The sequence below is a fragment of the Azolla caroliniana genome, unplaced genomic scaffold (genome assembly GCF_043228905.1).
Source record: "Azolla caroliniana isolate FFs.n. ecotype wild unplaced genomic scaffold, voAzoCaro1.0.p SCAF_16, whole genome shotgun sequence".
Taxonomy (NCBI): Eukaryota; Viridiplantae; Streptophyta; class Polypodiopsida; order Salviniales; family Salviniaceae; genus Azolla; species Azolla caroliniana.
The window spans coordinates 5797008-5811665 of record NW_028230451.1 but is presented as its reverse complement, the minus strand read 5'-3'; the positions used below and the strand labels follow the sequence as shown (position 1 = coordinate 5811665).

The 14658-nt window shown below is 35.2% G+C and overlaps 1 protein-coding gene and 1 long non-coding RNA gene across 2 annotated transcripts; one reads left to right on the top strand and one right to left on the bottom strand.

The window, feature by feature from the left end:
* Nucleotides 1-4315: 4315 nt before the first annotated feature.
* Nucleotides 4316-14322, bottom strand: LOC147853798 (uncharacterized). The gene is made up of 16 exons (XM_087332005.1): nt 14042-14322; nt 12371-12447; nt 11489-11585; nt 10836-10881; nt 10683-10741; nt 10493-10587; nt 9953-9980; nt 8558-8650; nt 8373-8460; nt 7351-7412; nt 6935-7008; nt 6159-6864; nt 5961-6014; nt 5220-5351; nt 4840-4905; nt 4316-4763 (listed from the first exon to the last, which is right to left on the bottom strand). Exons 1-16 carry the CDS (start codon nt 14042-14044, stop codon nt 4656-4658), a joined length of 1788 nt encoding a protein of 595 aa, XP_087188131.1. The 5' UTR covers nt 14045-14322; the 3' UTR covers nt 4316-4655.
* On the top strand, nt 8989-9625 carry LOC147853799 (uncharacterized). Its single transcript, XR_015531158.1, has 2 exons — nt 8989-9120; nt 9467-9625. It is a non-coding gene; the product is annotated as an uncharacterized LOC147853799 (long non-coding RNA).
* Nucleotides 14323-14658: the final 336 nt, after the last annotated feature.

Below are 14658 nucleotides of genomic sequence, written 5' to 3'. Positions count from 1 at the left end.
AACAAAACCACAAGAGGTTTGATAGGAATGCTTCCATATAGCTAAAATTGTATTGTACATGCAATAACAATTGTGGATCGTTAATAGATAGCTAAAACTTTCTTACTGTTCAAGATTATCGTGTAGCAAAAGGTTGTTCTTTAATTATTGTCCTTTCGTGTTTGGAGAATTGGTTGGTGCCATAAAGACAAAATGTCCAAATAATTGTAGCTTGTAAGTGGTGTTTATTTTAATTTTCGATATAGAAGAGTATGAAAAGGACTTACATGTATGAATAGTTATTATTCTACATTCGGGTATTAAAAGGCCCTAATGTACGTACGAATAGGTCACATTTCAGAATATACATTTCTATGGATGTTTTGAGGATTCAGATTTCTACGGTTGGTTTGGAATATACATGCACATAACTTCTAATCTGTGTATCTCGATTGTCGTTTGTAGAATCGACTCTCCAATCTTCAAGGACAAGAATAACAATCATTGACCATTTTGGGCAACGTAATCGCCTAAAATGTTAAGACGTTGCCGTTTTTGTTTCTGCACTTAAAGTATTATATTAGAATAGCTCCAAATCTTTACTCAATTCTAGAACATCCTTGTGACCGATGCATTTGTTAGGATCTTAACTACACAATGGGAAATCTAGTTTAACTTGAAATATATGTATGCTCAAGTTGCTCCATGAAATAACACACTTGGACCAATGTGAGGTGAATGTGTCGCGATGACAATAAGCTTTGTCACAAATCATCCATTTATCAAGAGATCATGATCTACCTTAATGGGAATCAATCCCTCTATGATATGCAAGATTAAAAATGCTAATTGTCATCAAGATCTTATAATGATCCAACTATTTTTAGATGAGTTCCACAATGAACACCATAATCAAGGAGAGTGATATAAAACCAATGAAATATCTAATGCGAGCATCAAATTGGGAAGAAAACCACGACACATTAAAGTGTTAAAACATATCTATTAGGTCTTAGAGTACATGTCTCATGGGCATTTTTGTTATCACTGTCCATTTATTCCATTCATGGTGTTGAATATCTTCATGTTGGCATTAACATAAGGGAATTGCTAATATTTAGATACTACTAGCCAATGTACATTTAACACTAGGAACGATCCAATAAACCATCTGTTAGTGCACTACATTCTTAGAAGAAGCATACACACATATTGCGCATAGAAAGTCTTCACAAATTACTTCACTATAAGTGTATTAGGTTCTTAGAAGAAGTATACTACACAACTCACGAATAGGAAGTCTACACAAATCATTATATGTTTGGAATTAGAGATATTGGAACTTTGGTTTTGGGGATGGAGGATCTAAACAAATAACATCACACAAGTGACAAAAACAAGACATTTAAATCTCCTCCTCCCAAAAAGGGGGAGTTTCAACTTTCCATAAATCTTGAAGTTTATTGCAATCAATAATTGCACAACTTTAAAAAAATAGTCTGTGTGGGCACATGAGAGAGAGAGAGAGTTTTAAAGTCCATGGGGGACCAAGTGCAATCTATGAGACAGAGCCTAGTGACAGTCCATGTAAAAAACGGCTTCTAAAGTTGAAGCTTAGTTGGTAACATTGTGTGATGGAAACCAAAAAGGCCACATGTTTAGGTCCTACATTCCTATGATGATATATCCTAGCCCTAACATGAAAAAGAAAGAAAGACACCGGAAGTGAGTAATCTTGTTGGAGAAGAGGAAGGTCATGAGTTCAAACCCTATGAAGCAAGAGACATTTTACAAGGTGATGCATTTCAACACCTATGGTTTGCATTTCCGTTGTACAAAAGGGCACATACCGGGTGAGTGGAAGGGGAGTCGGGGGTGTGAGTCCCAAGTATTTTGTGGGTGTGAATGGGAGTTTCCTACAAAAGAACATGTTTTCATAAACTAGGGTACATACATACATACTACAACCATAACAAGAGGGAAGGGGTGGGTGGGGTATTATTAAGGTTTGTTAAGAGTGTTGGGGACACTTGTTAAAGGGACTATTATTGTAAAGGGGTGGTGGGGACTCGGGGAGTATGAAGGATGAGGGATGGTACACAAAATGAATGAGGGTCTAGAGAGAGAGAGGAGGGGCTCTAGATATAGAGATAGAGATGGAGAGAGATCATTTATTGAGTGGTGAGACACTTTGAGTGCTAGAAAATATACACTCTATCCAATTCTCCTCGTGAATGATGAATCTTGCCTTTTTGGAACTTGCACACACACACACACACTCCCCTCTATAAGTGTCAATACCATATGTCTATCCACTCTGTTCCACACTATCCACATTCCATGTCATTTGTCCACATGTGGAGGAGTGGGTGTATCTACATACTCACATTACCGTGTCCCGCTATCGCGACAAACATTGTGTATAGAGTCATTGGGTGCTTGCTTCCCATTACCTCCTTGGCTAGCTTCATTCTCTCTCTCTCTCTCTCTCTCTCTCTCTCTCTCTCGATATGTCATGCCATCACGTTATATTCGTAAAGGTGCTTCAAAATGCCCACAATAGCTCCCTCGTTAGATTCATAAATCTGCGTCAAAATGCCATCAATTCGAGAGATTCATGAATCAAATGCTAGATTTAGTAGCCCTCGCCATGTTACGCATCGCTTGGGACACGTCCATAAACGGGAGTCCGATACTAAAATAATAGCTAGTTTTAGTAGCCCTGTCCATGCTATTACATTGACTGTGACAAGTGTGTAAAGGTTAGGTCAAAGGGTCAAATGCTAACATAAGTTCCTTTGCCTAGTTTAGTAGCCTTGTCAATGTGCACAAGTTAATACCGAAACCGTTTATTGTCCACAAAGTGCCTACACATTGGTACCAGAAAGATCAATGAATTGAGGATCACTTTGATGTTGATTGCACTCAAAGAGCCCTTGCATCCCATCTTATTTTTGCATATCTAGCACTCCAAGAGTTGTTATCTTTTTCCATCGCATCATGTCACATCTTTTCATTTAGAGATTATATTTTGTATATATATATATATATATATTACAGACCATCTTTTTAATAATATTCTACCATTATTTCATATCCTAAAGTGGTTCTTCTTGCTATATATAGAATACATAATGTTTGAATTAGTATACCTTGCTCACGATAAAATACATGGCATAATGATAATGACGATGGTTCAAGGAATGCTATCATTTCATAACAATTGTACTCGACTAGAAAGTCTAGCTCAACCTATATTCCAAGAATTTGGTCACAATTATAATGTTATCCCCTTATGCTCATCATAGCCGACCTAGAGAATTGTCTTCTCACGACATGGAAACATTTCATCATTTTGACAGCCAAGTATTGATTCTAGTTAATTATTTTAATTTTAAGGGAAGCATACCTTTGTAACCATTCGGTTCATGTGAACACTAATCCCTTTTGTAAGATCCAGTTAAAAATTAACCATCATGAATTTTCTCCACTCACACATGTTTGGGGTATAAAGTGAATCAGAAGTGTTGTGAGACAAGACCTAAAGAAAGTTCCACTCTCAAATATAGGGCTTTTCTGTTTCTATGAATAATCTGAAATCCAAGGGAAGATGTGCATGAACATGTATATACAAATACATATTTACAAATAATACACATAATACTATATGATTTTCTTATTGGATTAGTTATGCTATGATACTTTTAAGTGCATTGCAATTTAAGCCACTCAATATGATTAAAAGAACATTCATGAACATATATATCGTATGCAATATGCTCCCTTTGGAGCTTCATAAGTTTTTTCACAGAATCGTTCTAACACCATATACAACATGGAGAGGTTAGATTAGCATCAATTGCTGCCTTGCTCAATACAATTCAAGAAACAATCATGAACATAACAGCATATAGCACTGGATTTATGAGCACTCATGATTAATTCATCAAATTAACCAAGATTACAATGGCAATATTAGGAGAAATTAGCACGAAACAGGGGTATAAATTCTTCTTATTTGGAATCCTCACAATCTGTCATTTTCAAAACTCTTGGGGGGAAAGTTCAAGTACATTTGTCATATATCTGTGTGGGTTTATAACCAATATGCATACTACTGTAATCCGGATTTTACGTAAACTAGTTCAAGTCAAATAACAATAAAGTTTCAAATTAGAAATAGCAATGATAGAGCTGGCAAACATATTGGCACAAATTAGGAATCATTACTAAAGTATGCTTTGTTGGCAATGAAACCAGTCACTTGTTCAATAAAAAAATTGTAATCTGTAAACCTAAGAAGAAATGCAAATAAAAGGAAAAAATACAACCCAAGCCACGAGAAAGGTATTTACTTAAAGAAAGAGAGAGATCCATTCTCATAGATACAATACTTGTCTTGAATCCAATATGATTCACAAAGAATTTGACTACTGCCTATGGTCAGCACATTATCGAGCCCTTGGCATGCTCAATACATTACTCACCTATACAGAGAACCACTTGATCATGGTCCTTATTGAAACCAAGTTGTGTATTATTGGTTTAAGCATATTGAAGTGATCAAATAATTTTTTTTACAGGAACTCTACTTTGGATTTGAGATTTATAACTTTACCATGAAATTCATCCTGTACTATACAAGGAAAACTATTAAGAACAAAAAAAACACTTTATCACTCCCTTTTTGTATGAGGCATTCCCTTGCCCACACCCATGTGATGCTCGTAAAGGTTTGGAAAACGCATTCTACGTGCAGCAAGAACTTCTTGCATTATCTTTTTCTGCAGCAAAATATTCCATACACAATAAATGAGTAAAATCTGCTAAAAACAAACAACAGATTATATCATTAGATACCTTGTAATGTGCCCATCGCCGCGTCTTTTGATACTGCCGAAATATATCCTCGATCTTTTTGTAGTCCTGCATATACAGAGAGCTTGAGCTATATACTTCAAACAACATTCGAAACAATTTATACACATAAGAACAATATTCGAAATATCCAAGAAAAACGTCCAAAAACACTTCAAAAATACTTGAACTGTGAAAGCAATTTAGACATGTAAACAAAAATATTAAATACTCCTCAAATATGTAAGGAAAGCAATTTGACATGTATGAAAAATACTTTAACTGTGAAGCAATTTGGACATGTAAACAAAAATATTAAATATTTCTCAAATATGTAAGGAAAACATTTAAAATACTTGACTAAATACAGAAAAAGAGCTTACATTGGCAGAAAGACACTCAACAATGTCTTTGTCAACTTGTCTATTGAAGTCCCATTTGCTAAGAACCAGGACCTCCACCGCAGTGACTGTCAAGATGCTCGCTTTCCTACGTGAATGATGTAACAAACCAATCTGTGATACAAACTTATACACATGAGATTCGAAGCCTTTGCAGATAAACATCACAAATTAAGGACCTATTAAGACATTCTAATCTTCCTATGTCAAAGAATAAGCAACAAAACTAGTCAGTACATGACACATGCCAAAGTACCCAGGTAACTTTGGTCTATACGATATGCAGCAACAAATGAGAATGGTTGGCATCCAGAAGAATAAACCTCTTAACAGAGGCTCACTCCCTTTGTGTCTTCACATTAGATATGTACCATGATGTAAGTGTTAAAAGCATTTTCATGTGCTAATCTGATTTCTCCAGCCACATAAAAGGCCACTTTGCCCTTCTCACAATCAGAACAACAAGAGTTGGGATACCGATGGATGAACATTTTCATGAATTCTGGCCACTTTGAGTGAGTCCTTACTTGGATATCTATCATGATGACATTTTTACATCCCTATCTGATTGCTTAGATATATCAAACTGTGACATTTGCAAACAACATTTTAATGTTGCACTTAGGGGAGTCATGAATACCCTTCTTGTTTATTGGTTTGTTTACAACTTCTTGTCCATTGTCATTTCAAATAGCTGAAATCTTGCAAAAAGAAACAACTAACCTCTCCAAAAAAATCCCCTGGGTGTAACGCTCCAACATCCAAAAAAACAGTGTCCTGCATACACATATAAACACAGCATCTGTTATTCACATTTTAATAACTTATCCTGAGCATCGAAGCAAAGAACATACAGAACCGGGGGCATGCTTTCCCACTTTAAAATTTAATATTATCCAGATTGAGAGGAGAGTTCTTGACCTCTGAAATGATTGGCTTCTTTGACCTAGCTGGCCATGAGTTCCGCATGGACTGAATAGAAATGCTGGACGCAAACTCTTGGTTTATAGATGCTTCACCACAGAGTCTCTTCTTCTCTCTTGCAACCACTCCTTTTGCCCAATTCTCAAACTTACATTGATATGCTGCTCCATCACTAATGTCACCTCTGAGCATCCCACTCATGTTAGTTCCTGTATTCCATGATAGCGCATGTTTGTCTGAAAAGTCTAAATCTGCAATAAGATCTCCATCAGGTTCTCTTTTCTGGAAGTCTTTTAAAAAGGACTTCAAAGTGTAAGCAGGATTTGAGCTTTTTGCACAGTTAAATATTTTCATGTTCTTTTTGGAGCCCTTGATACTGTCCTTTAATTCAGAACCAGGTCCTCTGCTCATATTTACGAAAGACAAGCTGCTCGATGTATGCAGATCCTTCTTCTCTTCATGGCACAGAAAATCATTTTGGCAAGCTGTGTAGCAAGATTTGTAATTGACGAGCTGACATGAAGCTCTTCCAGAAGTAGTGTTGTTATGATTCACTGAGTGACTTCTCGATGGTAGACATAATGGATTTACTGCTTCCATTTGAGGTTGAAGAGGAACGGCTGACGCAGACCTCAAATAAAGGCTTTCTGCTGCTGTAAAATGTGGATTAGCATTCAGAGTCTCTGATGAGAGATTGGGTGACCTGAAAGAAAATCTGAGTTAGCATTCAGATTAGTTACTGCAAAATTTCTGCTGCTTTGAAAGAATTCTACCTATATGCATTCATAGCTGCTTGTGGTAGTGGCCTAATTGTAGTTTTGGGTTCTCTGTTGACTTCCATCACAACCTGCATTTAAACAAAAGCATCATTAACATTTATAAAATTTGCTTCGATTAAAAAAACGGTGAAATTTGTTACAAATCGCATGCAACATTCAAATGTGCAAAGCAAATATGTGAACTTATTACAGATGATAGATAAAAGGCCCTGCACCTTGTGATCAATATTGAATTTTTTTTTCAATATTGTGATCAATCATAGACAATTATTACAGGCAATTGATCAATTATGATTAATACCACACATTACTATCAAGATTATGTGTATCTTTCAACAAAAGTTTCTTTACTTTTTTTGCCTATCATTATGAACATGAGGCATGACTGAGTTGGAGTTCAATATGAATACCCGACATTCCCCAGACTTCATAAAATACATCTCCATGGCCTCCTCTCCTTGGAAAGAAATCACTATAAAACAGAAAGATTTACATACTTAAAGCCACGATTATATGGTATAGGTGCAAATATGTGAATTTTGCATCAGGTAGTGGAGGAGCAAAAACAGCACATGTCATGATGAGAATGATAAATTACAAACATTAAACAGACAGTATACCATTATATCAAACAATCATGCAATGTTAGAATTAATTTTTTCATGATGAGCTGTGAGAACATATATGAATCTATGTCAATAAAAGCTGCATAGGAATTAATACAACATACATTATGTTTTGAATGATAAATAACAAAAAAGATAAGTGCTTTCATAAAACCAAAACAAGGGCTAAATAAAAGCCTATTGATGAGAAAACAATCATCCAGAGCTGAAGGCAAGGTTTTCATAAACATTGCAAAAGGTACATACACATCAAGGACGAGTTCAAGATCTCTGTCAGAAGTTGAAAACAGATTCCATTGCTAACAGTGTAAAAATGCAAAAAGATACAACACACATTCTCAATTGATGCCTTTATGCTAAATGACATAAATCCAAACTTCAGCAAGAAATGCGATATTTTCTCATATCAGTAGCCAGCCTGCATCTGGTAGTTGCAGCATCCCTGCTAAATCGTATGGACTAAAATAGGACAATCAATGTCAACTCCTTGTTGCCTAAGCCTAACTAAAATGACATGAAAGGTTTCCTTACGACGAAAAAAAACCTCTAACTAAATTAACATTTAGGATAACAAAATTATCAGCTTGTATGAAGACACCAGACATCGTAGATGTTTTCACATACCTGGATGATATAATATGAACTATAATTTTGAATTATAAAAATCGAAACTAACATTTCATTATTGTCATTTTCCTTTTAAATAATTTTAAAATCGAAATTATTGACATTATTGAATAATATTTCGCAGAGAAAGAGGTGAGCTAGTTCCTTTGGTTGATTTTTTGTGCTGTTTGTAAATTTACCTCTATTTTTAGCAAAAGTCCTTGGAATTAATAGTCTAGCAAGCCGTTGGATGCTCAAATCAGAAATGCCTCGTAAAACTTTTATGTTCTGCTTGGCATAGATAATTCAAATTCAAAAGGCAACTGTTTCTCTGTTCCGTCTAATTTTAAACATGATAAGGTTACAAAAATTTGTCCTACTTCACCTTCAATGTTTCCACCTTTTCTTTTACTTCCTGTGAAAGTTCTGTTTTTAAAATACTATCATAATCCTCCTTGGTCAGAACCACAAGCTCACACTGAGAGAAACAAATACTATAAAAACATCAGTACCACATCACAAAACAAGTAAAGACCATAGTTTGATGAGGAAAAATTGCTTGAATGCCTAGAGAATCTTCTGAGATTGGGTCAAGTTTGAGACCTGGAAGTATCCAGCTAATTGACTAATGCTCTAGCTTCATGCCTATTCTGTCACATGCAATGTCTTTGTCCACCAGCACTATGATTTTTGAACTCTCATATCAGATGAAATTTTACAATCAATATCAGCCCTGGTGGTATACTATGGCTCTTACTGTAGTGTACATACAGTATAGAGTTCACCCTGGTACAAAAGTTCCAACACAGTGAAGTGTTTCACCCTAGAAAGAGCCCATAAATTTATATATACGTACACACGATATTGCATTCATACACACATAGGTCCTACATATACGCCAACATGCAAACCACACATACATACATACCTACACACACATATATGCACGTCTTAGTGACTAGAAATTACTTGGAGCTTCAAATCTTACAATAACCATGATTGAGACAAACTTAACAGAAAAGTATGCATTGATTAGCATCAGGAATGACTGTTGTTCACCCACTAAAACACCTCATTTGGATGAAAATTATCTCAGTTCTACTTCCAGTGTACATTTAAACCTTATCAAGAGGAATTTATTCACTTTTACAATGATTCATTGATCAATGTTGGTCATCCTTTAGGCTACATGAAGGTTTCCTACTTTGTCACTCATAGATGTGAGATTATCTGTAACTATTCATTTTTGTTGTCTCTGATATAGATTCCTACCTATCTGACGTATTATGAACAGGCAAGTGGTAAGGCTGCTCATAGAAATCCAACCCCACATGCAAATGTACTGATGTATGCCATTACAGCAACTAATTTTAACTCTTTTCTAATAAACAAAGCTTTTGCAAAGGCATTATGTCAAACATCTCATCCAGTAGCTAAATTCTCCCATTTCCATTTCACACAGGAAAAAAATCCCATTAATATCTCATCTTTACATCCAGTTGCCTCTGCCACAAAGGGACTGACAAAGGATCCATTCCGAAGGTACAAGTAAATTTTACATATTGACCCAGAAAAGGATATTCTATTAGAATATTTGGCCCACCAGGAGATAATCCTGCTAGTGCTAGAAAATCCGATCATTATTTCTACAAAGAGACTATTCATATAATCATGTTAGCTTGGATTGCAGAAAGGCTTTGCATTTTTTATGTTTCTTATGATTATTTTGGATGCATTATTCAATGTTAATTATTCTCTTTAACCTGACGCTGATTCACACCTTTTCTTTAGCAGTTACAGTCTCTCTCCTGGAATAAACGACAGGAGTCAAATTTCCAAATTATATCAAATGATCATTCTTAATTCTATTTGTGTGCATCTAACATTATTTCCAGTGTACTTGTCAGACTATGATAATAAAAAACAATGACCAGGGAAAACATACTATCACCCCTCTTCAGTGCTATGTACAATGTACATACGGCCCGGATAACCTCCCCCACAAGAATTGCATGTTCAAAAAAATTGTTGTAAATCTGATATAGAAAGTTCCATGGACTGCTCCTACATTTACCTTGCTCAACAAACCCCATTATTTTTTCTCATCTTTTTATGCCCCTAGAACTGTTTCCAGCAGATGGAACTGTGTTACTTACACACACTCATATGCACATGCCTATCTATCTCACTTTCAATCTTCTCACTTAATCACCCATTTTCTTCATATCAAAAGTGAGGTACCAAGGGGCATAAAAAATAATTTAAATGAATGTAGATAAATGCATTGATATTTTAAGTTAATGTAACAAAAAATGCATGCCTTAGTAGATCCTCCTTTAAAAGAACTGCTTCTCCGAAGTAGTCGTCAGCTCCCAAAATAGTAAACTCATTTGCTTTCTGACCAAGCGTTGAAACCTTTAAAATATTGGAATAGAAAATTATCACTGGTCTGACCAGAAAGAAAATACGCATAAAGACAGCATACCTACAAGTATTTATAAATAGTATACCTTGACAGAACCTGTGAAGATTATGTACATACAGGTTGCCAAATCCCTAACCTTGTATACTGTATGAATATAGTAAGAAAACAGACCTTTATTAAAAAATATGTTTCAATAAGAATATAGAAAAATGGGCAGTCTTTAAAATTTCCACCATACCAGTAGTACTTTCTTCAACCTCCTGGTATTTGAAGAGCTTGTAAACCTGAATTAAGCAGTAACACTTGGTGAAAAAATTTACAACCATGTAAACTATTAAGTGATCATTATCTCCATATTCATGGATAAATTTGCATCTTTGAATCATTTTGGCATACATCCTTTTGAATAATCATGCCTAAAATCAATAAATATGTTCATTGTGAATGCTTGGCAAATCCCCTTCAAAACATCATCCATTATTCTAGAATTTAGCTGATTAGAAAGGGACCAACACTCTTGCCTATAAAGACATAACAGAACCAGGATTCTCTTATTTTTCTCTGCATAAGCTGTGCGAGATAATCACATGAAGACCAGATGCAGGAAACACCCATAGGGAGTGTCTATGTTGACATTACTAATGTACTACAAAGATTGAAGGATGATAGCTCAGTTACTTCTACTTGTGGTGAAAGATTTACATGCATCCCCAAAATAAGGTACACAATACTGCTGATGGCCCATCCTGCATGTATCCCACGTGTCTATGATAACAGTGCTTAAGGTGGTGTTGCAAATGTATATTATAGATAGAGTCTGAGTGAACATATTTCATCTAAACTTTTACTTCTGAAGTTCCTATTTCACAGAAATGTGCAATGTTGCAATACCTCAAGACGTTTCGAAAATGGAAGATTATGTATGAATTTGACACTGGCAGCAACATCTTCAAGTATATAGAGCTCATTGAAGGTTCGATCTTGGGAGCTTTCAAGAATGTAAAAGCATTTTCAGTTAAATTTCAACATCTACAATTAAGTTTGTTGGTACATTTCTTTATTTTGATACCTTAATATTTGATTATTTATGATAAAGATTTGATGGAGATATGTTTCGAAAGTGGAGATATGAAAAATCAATGCTTTCATTTTAATGCAAAACTATTCAAATGCATTATATTCCATTATCAAACGAGAAGTCTGGTTATCAAAAGATCTAACTTTTGGACATTGAGCATTTAATTCCAGCCTCCCATCTGGCTGAAATAATCAGTATGTCCAAACCATCATCATAGCTCACAAAAGCCCTAGTTTCAACTGTTAATATTTGAAATTACGTGAGTTCTTGTAATACCTACAAGAGCTATTTGTCAAAGGTTTTAACATAAACAATTAACTTATCAAGAGGGCATTGACTTCGCCTACAAATGTTGTCTCAAGTGATTCCAAAGACTGTATATATTGTTAATCCTACTACTTTCCCATTAAATTTTAAAGCCTTCTCCATCTATATTTATGATGTGCTTATACCTTGCAATTTCTGCAATATTGCATCAAACGAAATTGAAAATCAAATTTCGTTCACAAAATGGCACTATATATGAGTATCTTAGATTTCCAGATTAGTGCATAAGAAGTTTAAGCCAAGTTCCTACTACAAAACAAACATCTAAAACAATGAGAGCAGTTCATTGACTACCCAAGTTTTTATTAAATTTTCGATTATTAATTACGAAAATAGAAACTGTGAAAAAGAATCTGGCAGGGCCTTACCATTTTTTTAGAACATTCCTCCGACTTTCTAGCTGAAAATGTGCCAAACCACGTCGTCCATCAGGCACAGTTAATGCCTACACGTGCCATTAAAATTTGAAGCTTAATTGAAAACACAAACCTTTTATTGGCCAAACATAGATGTGATGAATTTTTAATTAACGTATGCTACTAGTTGGATATGGTTGTTCTTGTTTGGCTTTTCAATGTGTCTCTTGAACTTGCATCTTTCTCGTGCATTGGGGAAAGAATAATTCAGATGTTTTGGGAGTAGATCACAAGAAGTAGCAGACATTGAATGGGGAAGCAATGAAAAGAATATGAGAAGCAGAACAAAATGAAAACCAAATGCCAAATAGGATTTCTCCATCTTTATGCTACCAGCAAACAAAATATGGCTTTGACTCATTTAGTAGATGATAACAATTGAGTGATTGGCAGCCCATTACCAATTCAAAGATGGAGGAAGGATGATTGAGATTTCAGGTTAGTGCATGCATGCAAATTCTGACTATCTCCCACTAAATGAATCTTGCATTCTAAAATTTTCTAAAGCTCTACAACACATAAAATAAACAAATTGTACCAAGAAAAACACCCTGTACTGGAAAAGACCACTTAATATTATCGAGTTTATTTATAGCTCTAACATTTCTCTTCTTAGCATGAAAAGGTATCGCGCAAGTGAGGTGCTGTGAAATGAGAGGAGGTAGCTTCATACATTCCATGAGTACCCCCCCAGCAACATTGTAGCGTTCCAGCATAGTCAACCAGAAACTTGACTTGTCACAAGAATAACATGGTGTTCATGTCTCATAACAACCTGCTTTCCCTCACATGATAACAATGTACCATGTTTGGAAGATTTCCTCTAACATCTTCCCTCCTCATTCAACAATGCACAAATAAATCAAATATGTCCAAAACAATTCCCTCCCTCATAAGAAAATTCAATTGTTCACCCAATATGATTGAAAAACTTATAGGGTTTTCCTCTACCATCTCCACTCGCTTGTAAACATCTGTTTTCCTTGAAAAATGCCTCATGAAACATCACTTTTCCTTGAATGTTTCATGGTTTCCTTCAGCATCTATCTTCCTTCTTCCAAAATGTATAAACAAGAAATATATATCCCATTGCAAGCTATTTCGATGGCATTCTAAATCCACAATAATATATTTGATGAGCTTCCTTATTCAAAAAAGTTCATACAAGAATATATGTCTCAATTTAACTCCTTTCACTGACAATGTAGCTATATGCCCATATAACCTCTCCTCCTTGTTCAACAATTTATAAACAAGAAAGATGTCATGAACAACTCTTTTGCATTGGATTTGAACTATCTGCCCATATTTGATGGTCTTTCATTAGCACCGTTGCTTTTCATTCTTTTAATGTATAAATAAGAAATTACATCCCAAGACAAAATCCTTATATCGAATGCTTAATTCAATGGAGTTAAATTATAGAGATTTCCTCAAAGATCAACCTTCCTAATTAAATAATGTATAAACAGCATCTCATTTATTGTGACTATATATCCCATGTTTTCTCCTTTGTTCGCACTCATCAGGTTGGCATTCCTTCACTAGCTAAACATCTCGAACTATTTTAACAAATTTAGATATTTACTGTTTTCCAAACATAGTTCCGATATGCATACATACCATTTGGAGGATTCTGGGAAAGAATCGAGAAAAATATCCTCATCAGCAGAAGTGCATATTCAGTGGAATATCGCAACGGAATCAAGAATCTTGGCCGAACCTCTGCCATTGTTGGAGAAGATCAGATATGATGGATATGTTCATCTGTGTCTTTCGAGATGTAACCGAAAAGGTTAGCAGGAACACAGAGATTTAGGGTTAGGGTTTTGGGTTGAGACAGGCAGAATCCAGATTACTCGCGATGGTTCAAAAAGGAAGGGTCGTCGGGGGAGGAGAAGCAAAGGAAGGAAGAAACCAAACCATCTTCTCATTCCCATCGCCCATCATATTTTCATATTCATTCATTAATAAATTAATTCGTTTGATTAATCAATTGATTAATTGATTAGTTTAATTAATCCATTAATTAATTGATTAGTTTAATTTATCAATTAGATTACTTATGGATCGTCTCTTATAATTCCCTGAAGAGCTGATAGTAGAGATTCGATCGCTTTTTGTTGATCGCCAAATTTGTGTGATGGTCTCTGTGTCTCCTTCCATCAATCGGTTACAAAACTGGCCCCATTTTACGTGGGCAGAGCCTCAACTCCTCGATTGACCATCGTGATCAACTT

What these genes read in the sequence shown, in the direction of transcription:
- LOC147853798 (XM_087332005.1), bottom strand. An exon ending in GGTTGAAGAAAGTACTACTG is followed by an intron (nt 10,742 to 10,835) that starts GTATGGTGGAAA and finishes ATATTCATACAG; the next exon opens with TATACAAGGTTAGGGATTTG. An exon ending in GGCGATGGGCACATTACAAG is followed by an intron (nt 4,764 to 4,839) that starts GTATCTAATGAT and finishes ATTTTGCTGCAG; the next exon opens with AAAAAGATAATGCAAGAAGT.